At 31.7% G+C, this 10,941-nt stretch overlaps 1 protein-coding gene across 1 annotated transcript; it reads left to right on the plus strand.

Annotated features, from left to right (window-relative positions):
• The first annotated feature begins 997 nt into the window (after positions 1 to 997).
• LOC148279446 (uncharacterized) lies at positions 998 to 10,547 on the plus strand. Its single transcript, XM_088229934.1, has 9 exons — positions 998 to 1,416; positions 4,526 to 4,808; positions 6,103 to 6,298; positions 6,390 to 6,563; positions 6,928 to 7,131; positions 7,617 to 7,787; positions 8,006 to 8,195; positions 9,863 to 10,010; positions 10,096 to 10,547. The coding sequence occupies exons 1-9, from the start codon at positions 1,294 to 1,296 to the stop codon at positions 10,206 to 10,208; spliced, it is 1,602 nt and encodes a 533-aa protein (XP_088086060.1). The 5' UTR covers positions 998 to 1,293; the 3' UTR covers positions 10,209 to 10,547.
• Positions 10,548 to 10,941: the final 394 nt, after the last annotated feature.

The following is a 10,941-nucleotide window of genomic DNA, read 5'->3' on the forward strand; positions in this document are numbered from 1 at the left end:
TGGTAGGCGAATAAGCTAACCACTACACAACGAAGTGGACTATTACCTGAGAGCGGCCATCGAGTCGAAAACACTCGTCCAGAGTTCTGGTTTTATTTTAGACAGAACTGTGTATTCTTCATCTGCCTACCTGGGGTGGTATTCTGAATCTTCCCTATCCCCTAGAGAGTGATTAATTTGGGGATTTTTATTTTTTGCATGCACCTAAACTTTGCTTCATTTGTGGCCACACTGATGATAAAACGTCAAATAAATACGTACACGTGAAACCGTATATAAAGATTTTTATTTAGAACATTATTGTGACCTTAAGCGTTACCTAAAACACTTAATTAATTTGAATTGACCAAACCCCCTTCGTTTATTTTTTCAGTTTTATATGATATTTGACGTTTAATCATTAGAGTGGTCATTATATGAAGCAAAGGGTCGTCACATTCAAAAATCTCTAAATTAACCACTCCCTAGGGGGTACAGAAAATTCAGAATACTACCCCCGGGGTGATATTCCAAACACTCTCGCGGCCGTAAAAAACACTTTTATCTCGCGTTCTTTGTAAATAAAAGTGTTTTCTATGGTCGCGAGAGCGGTTCAGAATAACAACGCAAGAGTGGAAAAGACTGAGATTTTATTGATATTTTCTTAGACCGTATTTCCGTGTAACTCGTTGCTTCGACACTGATTGTCAGTGATATTATTTGTGTGCTTTATGATGATTATGAGAAATATATGTAAAATTAAATCTAACTAATTATCTACACATTTAATCTATTGGATTTTACAAAGGGAAAAAACAATTATACACATGTATTGCAAGCAAATTAAATGTGTTGTTGGTATACTAAGGCCGTATTAAACTAAATTTTTTTAAAACGCAATTCTTGTTCGATTGTTGAATTATCGATAATAATCCAAAATATTGTACTAGCGCGCCACTATTTTTTTTTGTTATATTATCTTTGGTTACAGTCGCTATTTGGTCTATGGGTTTGAAATATTATCAGAAGTAATCTGTGGTTGTCAAGTTGTCATTATCTGTGATTTTTAATCTGTGGTTGTCATTTTATAAAACCTAACTTTTATCAATATTTATATTTTATATATCACAATTCAACTAGTCTTTCGCAAGAACATTGTCAATTTTTACGTTGAACTGTATTTATCATAAATACGTCGTACGGTAGTACAGCTCTGTTGCTGTCAATGCTGTATTTCTCACTGCGTTTTTCATCTTTACTGACTTCGAATAGTTTTATCCAGCACAATCTCGAATAAAAAATATTACCCATAATATGGCAGAACTGATAATTCCTTGTCGCCTGTGTAGTAATTTTAGTGATCCAATCACCGACAACATTTTCTCTGGTGATAATGAACATTTACTAGATATTATTTTAAAATATCTGTCAGTTAAGGTAATTAAAAACTATTCATTTTTATCTTTAAAATAACCATATGCCTAGTTTATGCGTGCCATGTACAGCAAATTTGAGAGTTGTGAAACACGTATTATCTTTTCTTGGAATATTTACAGTTCTTTTTTTATTTAAATACCACTACTACCATAACACAATTTTATAAGTAGAGAAGGGTACATTACACTCCTCTGTCACTTATACCTTACTACTGTATTGTTTAACTTTTGCAATTACCGGATTTAAGGTTTTATTTTATTTTTATATTGTTGATATACTGATAAATCTCTATATATGTCAAGATTTTTTATCTGAGCATCACCATACAATTGAATGCTCATGAAGAAAAAATATGTTTTTCTTTTTGATTTTTCATATTCATGTACATATTTCTTTAATATTTTTGGTTACTTATGTGTATTTACTTGTTACTATTGTTATAGTTATTCAATTTTTATTTATTTATGTTTTTATTTTTTTTAATATTTCATATTTCAAGCTTTATCAACTGATAAAATCCTCCAAATCTTCCAAGGTTTAGTTTCAAAGTTATGTATAAATACCAGGAATGTGCGGTGAAGTTATCGATTAGTGAAGCAGTCACTTGGATAGGTAAAATTTGTGCCTAATACTAACACAGGAATTCAAATTCTTCTTCTTCCAAGTCGGTCCCTCAATGCTGAGGATCGTGATCACCATGAACACTTCTGATTAGTCTGTTCCGCTCTAGTCTGTCCTCAGCCCGACGAACTGACTCATCAAATTTTAGCCCCGTAGCCACCTTTATTTGGTCAGTCCATCTATATGGGATTCTACCCCGGCTTCCCCTACCTTCAACTCGGCCAGACATTATTGCCTTTTCTAGATTGTCTGGCTCACGTCTAGCAATATGTCCAAAGAAAGACAGCATCCTTTTCAAACACACCACTGACGAATTGTAATATGGAGCTCGTCCAGTATCGATGCATTCGTCCTTCTGGCTGTCCAAGGCACACGCAGCAGCCTTCTCCAACACCACATCTCGAATGCATCGATCCTCTTCCTCTTGTATGTACGCATTGTCCACGTTTCAGCCCCATATAGGAAAACGGAGAATACCAGGGCTTCCATCAACCGCTTTTTTGTGTTTATTGATATACCTCGATTTCACCAAATCTTCTCCAAACGGTTCATTGCTTCTTTGGCCATTTTAATCCTGCGACCAATCTCAGGTCTGCAACTGCCGTTGTTGGAGATAAGCGAGCTGAGGTACACAAAGTCATCTATCAGGTCAAGGTCTTGCATCTGTCTTGTCCTTAAGAGACTGCCAGCTCTGTCTACAATCATTAGCTTTGTCTTACTTTTATTTATTTTCAGACCCAGAGCCTCACTCTCCAACTCTATCCGTCTGAAGGCTTCTGCTAGCTCGGTTTCATCTTTGGCAATCAGTGTCGTGTTTTCAGTGTCTTTTTATGCCATAGTTTCAACACGAAAGAGTAATATTTCATAGTTTAATATTATAATGCCACCGTGTCAACTGATTCAAGTGCTCAATTTGTCATAGAAAATAAGCCTTGATGTGTTTGTTAGAATTGGTTCCACAGATATTAAAGATCTCTATCTGCGTATGTGCGGACTTAAAACTTCTGTACTGAGGGACCGCCTGAAAGGAAATAAAGCACTTATGCAGTTTCATAATCCAGAATCAGACAAAGCGTGGTGTATTTTATACCAGTTCGCGCATAACTGCACAGTTAAAAGGTTGTGTGTGGAGTTGTCGCAATTTTTTGGAAGTTATCAATGAATGAACATCGAACCCTTCTCAGATCGCTATGATTAAAACAAAAAACCAATAACAAAATATTAGTTAACTTAAAGCTGATTTTATTAAATGAAAAAAATGTAAGTAGATACTAATTGTTTAGAAGTAAAAATTTTAAGGAAGCATTATTTCCATCCAATATATGGAGAGACCAGACTGCGCATGATAAACGCCTACTATTTTTTTCTTATGTTTTCTATTTGTCAGATATTTTTTTTTGAAATCTCATCCATTAAAACAATTCAAAGTTTCACGAGAATATATTATGTTCAAAATATGTTAAAAAAACTTTTGTCCAGTACGCATTTAAGGTGGTTTTACCAGTATACTGACGATATACTAACAAAATTAACAATATTTTAAGTTTGTCCAAATGTTTGTAGACAAAGACTGGATTTCACTCCCTAGGGAGTTATTAAGGTCGACATATTACAACATAGATTGAAAAAATTTTAGAGAAGAAAATATGAAAGTCTAGATTTTTACATTTGTACAAGCTTAAAATGTCGTTGATTAAACCGACTGGTGTGAGAAGTATAAAAATTGAAAAAGGTTTTCAGGCGTTGCCTAGTATGTAGGTGAAATAATCTCACCCACTTCATTAAAGGTTTCAGCTCTTTAACGTTACAAAAATCAATTTTTGGAAGAATTGAAGAAATATGGATGTTCAAACATAGGCAAAATTGTGAATGTTACGCAATATGTAAAGTGGTAAGTGGCCACTTTACATATTGCGTGTGGCCACTTAAACCAGCCAAGAATTCCATATTTCCTTCATTAAAATGTTCTCTGTCTCTCTTGTAATATCTCAGTGTAATTACTACAACCAGGGAACTTCAAAATCAGCATTTGTGAGTTACTCACTAAAATGCAGTTTTTTATACTCCTCCATGAATGCTACAAATAGATAAGTCATGCATTCAAATCATCATAATACGATTCAATGCAGGTACAAATATGTGTTTTTAGTAGTCAACTAATTCATTGCAGTGTCACATACGTCTGTGAGCGCCTATGACAGCACTACTACCCCATTCTCACAGCACATGCGAGGAATTTATTATCAAATGGTTCCTAGCTAAAGTATTTATCTAGTGTGGAGTCTATATATTTATGATCAGTAAAAAAATTGGTGTTTAAACTAATAAATAAAATATGTCAATTTTTAACAGGGGGGAAGGGTTAACTAAAAAATCCTGATTATGAAGTTCTAGTTGTAGTAACCTCGCGATATTTTAATCATAACAATATCAATTATTTCTCATGATTAATTAACCCCGATGATTCATGATTCATACCTCTTTTCAGATAACTTCCGAAGATATTCTTTCAACTAATGTCTGTGAGACATGTAAATCTGTATTGCAGTCATTTCATGAATTTGCCTTGAAGTGTGCCGCAGTTCAAGTAAAATTATCTTCCTTTAAAAACTCTTATGAACAGGACGGATTAAATCACTTCTTTTTGGAGGTGGTTAAATGTGAATATAAGGAAGAAATACTAGATAACATGAAAACAGAAAAGCCCCCATATAAAACTGAGCATAATGAAGGAAAATCTTTCCTTGATGATGAAAATTCTTTTTCCAACAGTAAGTTTTCAAAAAAGTCAATCGGAGATTTGAACGGTAATGTCTATGGAATGCGTGGAGTAAATAGCAACAAAAACCCATTGAAGATTCATTATCATCATCCTTTATCCACACCCAGTGGTGCATAGGTCACCGCATTGATGCTCCAATGAGGAAATTCAGGGCTACGGGAAATTTGATATAAAAAGCGTCTTCTTACATGCGGTAAAAATTAAAGCATTTAATTGTATGGTGAAGTTTCTCAAAAATGTATAAAAAAAAATATTAAAAAATAACCATATACGCTGCAATTAGGAAGTTCAGTGTTTTTTTGTTTTTTTTTTATTTGTTAATAAACTATCAAACTAAGTCATATTTTTTTTTTAAATACACATTATCAGCGCTTTGATTTTTATAAGTTTTGTAATTTTGAAATTCTTCCATCTTTGACGTCACAAGTTCTTGTCAGTGAGTTCTGCTAATATGTGAGTTGGCTTCCCGAAAACCGGAAATCTATCACAACACTCTATTATTAGTTGATTCGGAAGAACTTGTTCTTCAAAGTAATTAATTTTTCTTACATTTTTGAGAAGCTTTGCGGTACAATTAAGTGCTCTAATTTTTAATGCGTGTAAGAAAACATTTTTTATACCAAATTTCCTGAAGCACCGAACTAGTTTTGCTGTTTGTTTAATTTATTAATTATCAATCTTTTTTTTTTTTTTGGCAATTCATCCTATGAAGGATGATTTCTGCCATCCACGTAAATGATTTGATGTAGACTGGGGTTTTTAATGTACTTTTAACATTATGTACCAAAGGATAAATAAAAAAAATAAATAGAAGCCTCCTAAAAGTTCACACCATTCTCACTCAGAAATCTTCCCATGTGATGAATCACTTCGGGGGTAAGTGAGGATAGGAGAGAAGCGACATTTATGGGAAAATTTATGTTTGTAAGTTAAAAATAATTCAAATGTCCTCCAGTTATTGGGCAGCCAAAAATTATGTGGTCAGGCGTTTCCAAGTCTTGGCCACACTCACACCGTGGACTCTGAACTACCTTAATTTTAAACAAGTGACTGTTAGCGCAGAATTTTCCAATTCTGAACCTGCAAATGTTGGATACCAATCTTTTAGACAATTTTGCAGACTTAAACCAGGGTTGAGAAGGGATATGATTTTGCAAATTATCAATCTTAAATATTTTATAACAGTTATATTGCATGTGTATGGCAGTAAATATTTTCAATATCTCTTTTAGTTTATTAAGTTCAATCTACTCCTATTTACATATCAAATGCTTGCATTTTAGATTCTTTCGAAGAAACAACACCAAAGGTAAAGAAAAAGAAGATTAAATTAAATAAAGTTAAACCAATTGTAATTAAAAAGAACAAAATCATATCAAAATCTAAAAGAGAAACCCGTAGGCGAGCCTCACCTTCTCCAGAACCAAGTATTAAGAAAAAAAAATCGGATCTCTTTGAAATAAACAATTCTTTTCTTAGGTAAGTCATTGCTTTTCAATCATACACTGATGAATATACGTGTTTAGACTATTTTTTTTAATTGAATTAAATTGTAATATTTTTATTACAGTTTCTGCTGCCACAAATGCCCCCAAGTATTCAGTACGTGGGCTTCCTTAGCAAGACACACGAAGGAGTCTCATGATGCAGAACCCATGATACCGTGTTTGTGTGGAAAGTACCTGCGTACCAAAAAATCTTTATATGCGCACATTCTGAGCCATGACAAATCAAAAGGCAGCCAGTGTGTATATTTTTTCTATTCTTTATTATTTGCTACCCATTTTCATTTGAGTCCCTCTTTTCTTTTCTCTGTCTGTATCGCTGTTTTTTCCCTTATTTATTTTAATGGGGTTCTGATTCCAGTTTAAAATTACCATAAGACTAAACTTCACCCGCAAATTTAATAAAACTCTTATATGTTCAAATATTTATTTTATTTATAAACTAACAATAATATAATAATTCATATTAGCTGTATAATGTAGGACCAAATTGATAATAAGTATTTATGTACATCATTATTTATTTTCAACAAAAACTTTCCCTATCTTATGAAAAAACTGTAATAGAAGTTAGTGAATCCAAAATGTATGTTGCGATTTTAGGTGTGATATTTGCAAAAAAACATTTATATCAGAAAAAAGGTATAAAATTCATTTGGCTACGCATGATTCCAACAAACCAATTTATCATGACTGTCCTGATTGTAACAAGAGATGTGCTGATCGATCTGCATTAAGGAAACACTTGAGAAAACATATTCCAATAGAAGAAAGATCTATTCATCCGTGTAGCATATGTGGATCCAAGTATGTATTATTAATTTAATAAAGTAGCATCCAAATTCAAGTACAGTTGCAGTTATACAGTAGAACTTCATTTATCCGAACTCCAGTCATTCAGATTGCCAAATATCACATCAGAAATAAAAAATAAAGGAGGGATTTTTAATTTAACTGCAATTAACTTTGCTGGACATGTTTAAATAAGTTTTTAATGTGATTTTGATTCTCTGTATTATTTCAAAAGCAATCAAATCTGGCACGCATTAATCCAAATAATTGGAGTTAAACTGTATTTATAAATTACTCAGTATATCTTTTACTTTAATGGACCTACATACAGTAAGTTGTAATACCTGCATATTTATTATATAGAAGAGCATTCACTTTCAATACAGCAGCGGTTATTATTTGTTTTTTTGTACATCCCTAATTTGTTAGAGGCCATTTGTTAAAATAAATTAATAATATTTTATACATGATATGTATGTAAATGGTACTCTAATTTTAAGGTTTACTACAAAGTCCTATGTTAATGAACATATTCGTAATTTCCATCACAATATCAAAGCCCACATGTGTGATATTTGTGGAAAAGAATTTAATACTAAAGGAGCATTAAAAGGTCATAAATTTCTACATGCTACTGAAAGGCCCCACCAGTGTCCACTTTGTCCTAAAAGGTTTGTTTTTTTTCTATTTTGTGTTGTAACTTGTTATATTTGTATTATTTTAAATAAAGGTTGTGAAATATGATGCAGCGGATAGAAATACATTCTAGAAATTGGCGTCCAGTGCCAAGAGCTTATAGAAGTGGTAATTGTTGCAAAAGGAGAAAAATATGTACATATTGGAATATCAAATGTTATAAATGTACCTAATTAATAAATGTTTATTTTAGTTACAAAACTAAACCACCACTCAAGAGACACCTAAACATTCACAATGGTATAAGGTTCAAATGTGAAAAGTGTCCCTCAGAATTTAACATGCAGAGTACTCTCGAGTCACATATGCGAGTTCACCAAGATATTATCAGATATGTTTGCAGTTTCTGTAACAAAGGGTTCAAATGGATAAGTTCCTTTAAAGTAAGTTCACTGGAGAAATTATATAACTTTGTATTTGCATAAATTAATCTTGCAAACTAGAGAGCACAGCATACTTAGGACTTACATTTAAGAGACAGTTAAAATGGAACCAACCACCACATTGAAAATAAAATAAACCACTCTATAAAACTAAACTTTATGTTTTACAAAATAAAATAATGCATTCTAAAAAAGAAAAAATACTTGTGTATCAAGCATATTATGTAAAAAGCTAACAAAATTATCTAATATCTTTTTGCGGAACTGGAAACAAAACAATACTACAAACACTGCAAAGATAATAAAACTAAAATACGTACAATCTAGACTACTTAACGCCTACAATAACGCTCTACGAGACATATCTCACTAATAAAAGTAACTGACATGTGCACTCAGGACACAAGAACATCACATCTTTAGCGATGAGAATAGTTCTTAAGAAAAATAAATATAGCAATGTAAAAAAAATGAGAGATGAACTAAAATGGTTATCTGTAAGAAGGAGACTTAAATTTAATATGTTGATATTTATACATAAATTTTTTCACGATAAATTACCAAAATATTTTAAGGATAAAGTTGTCTTAAACAAAAATTGTCATGAATATGCTACTAGACAAAAGGATAAAATAAGACTACCATTATTGAAAAGAGCTGAGTCGCAAAATTGTTTGATGTATAAGGGTTTAAAAATGTATGATGAGATGCCTGAATGTATGAAGAATGAAAAGTGTCTGAAAGAATTTAAAAATAAATGTTTAAGTTACTGTAAGGAAATGTAAATATATATAGATGATGTAAATGTACATAATAGTTTATATTAGTTTTAATATAAGCTAACTTAAGAAATAAATAAAAAAATAAAAAAAATAAATAAACAGACAGCAAAAACAAAAATAGGTCAATTTCAACTGCTAAACAATAGACTGAATATGTACGATGACCTTCCGCACAGATTGAAGTTAACAACCTTACAGAGATTCAAGACTAAATTGAGACATATTTTGAAACCTGTCTAATATCGCATTTATCTACTTAGTGTTTTGTCTCCAAGTAATAAATCAAAAATGAATAAATACTACACTTATTGCATGCGGTGTTTCAGTGTATTGTATTATCAACTCTGATAAAAAATCTAATAAGAGCAATATAAATATCATTGCACTTGATACTTCTTACCGGTGTTCAGAACATCGCAGAATCTATCATCTCAAATTTATAAAAATCCCAGTAGATTTCTTTTCGTAAAACGAGTATCAATTTTTTTTTAATTCTTTAGTTCTATAAATTCAGACAGTATCTTTCCTTATTCAATAGTGGAATTTTGAATTTTGCGTGTTTTAAAAATGTACTATTAAGTTTCCATGAATGTGTCGACTTAACAACAAAAAAAATGTTAAATGTGTGGAGCGATGTTAATATTAATAAGTATATTTTTAAGAAAACATATTACATACTCTTTACCTCTTATGCTGTTACATAACAATATTGCAGATATATTATGAAATATTTTTTCATGTTTAAATTTTTTTTTCTCATAAATCTCAGACGAAATTCTTGAAAAAGTAAATGCAGGGGAGATTTTTGTCCGCTCTGTTATCTAGTGGTCAATCATAAGTGAAGAGAATATTGTAATATTTTTTTAATCCGTATTCATCTTTTAGGCTCATGTAAATAAGCACACTGGCACAATGCCATTTTCATGCCTATGGTGTCCAAGAACATTTGTTGACGCATCAAACTGTAGAATTCACAAAAAAAGAAAACATCCCACCGAACTAGCTGAATATGAAGCTCGCACTGGGAAAAACAGTATGTTCCGTCCAATTTATGTATTTTCATTTCATTTAATACGTTATCTGAAAATAAAAATCATTGTGTGCCTTTCTTTTTTTAGCAAACAATATGAAGATCGTTCCTTCAAAGCCTCAAGTGACGGATGAACCAGATTACAAAGCAAATATTTTACCAATTATTAGTGAAGACAAACCAGTATTATGTTACCTATGAAAAAAGAAAGCTCCCGTGCATCCTCTCAAGTCAGGTTCGCGTCTAGGGCGCCGTGAACCCGATGCCTTGTAAAGTAGGCATTCATGGAAAAATAATATTAACATTCTCAAATAGATTTTTGTATTTGCCTATATTTTTATTTGCACATTCTTATGCTCATTTTTCAAATAAGCATATTTAAAAAAAAATAAACTCTTTTTTATGTTTGAAATATATTTATGTTTAGTAAAGGCACCAAACACCAAAAAAAGAATTCACAATGAGAAACTTCCGCCCTACGGGAAATTGGATACAAAAATGTGTTCTTGTGAGCGGAAAAAATTTGAGCATTCTTGAAAATGTATGAAAAAAATGATAAAAAATATTTTAATAAAAACAAACTACTTTGAACAACGTCACTAATTCATATGAATCAACCAATGATAAAAGAGCCGTGAAAGATATCCTGTTTACTTACCGTGAACGTACCAATAGGTAGAACTGACAGAGAATAAGCGGAAGAGAACCTCTGACATCATATGTAAAAAACACTGAACTTCCTTATTGATATGTTGGATTTTTTGAAGGGTTAAACTCTGAATGAAATAAAATTGTATCATTTATATCAAAATTTTAAAATTGTGAATTTTTTTTACCCCTTTTTTGTTTGTGTACCACTAAATAAAAAGTCTTTATTTGCATTGTATACTTGAGTGGTTTGAATTGACCTTATAATTTATTGATGTCGTATCAG

This window comes from Micrasema longulum, unplaced genomic scaffold (assembly GCF_059751315.1).
Source record: "Micrasema longulum isolate JH-2025_06_02 unplaced genomic scaffold, ASM5975131v1 h1tg000724l, whole genome shotgun sequence".
Lineage (NCBI taxonomy): Eukaryota > Metazoa > Arthropoda > Insecta > Trichoptera > Brachycentridae > Micrasema > Micrasema longulum.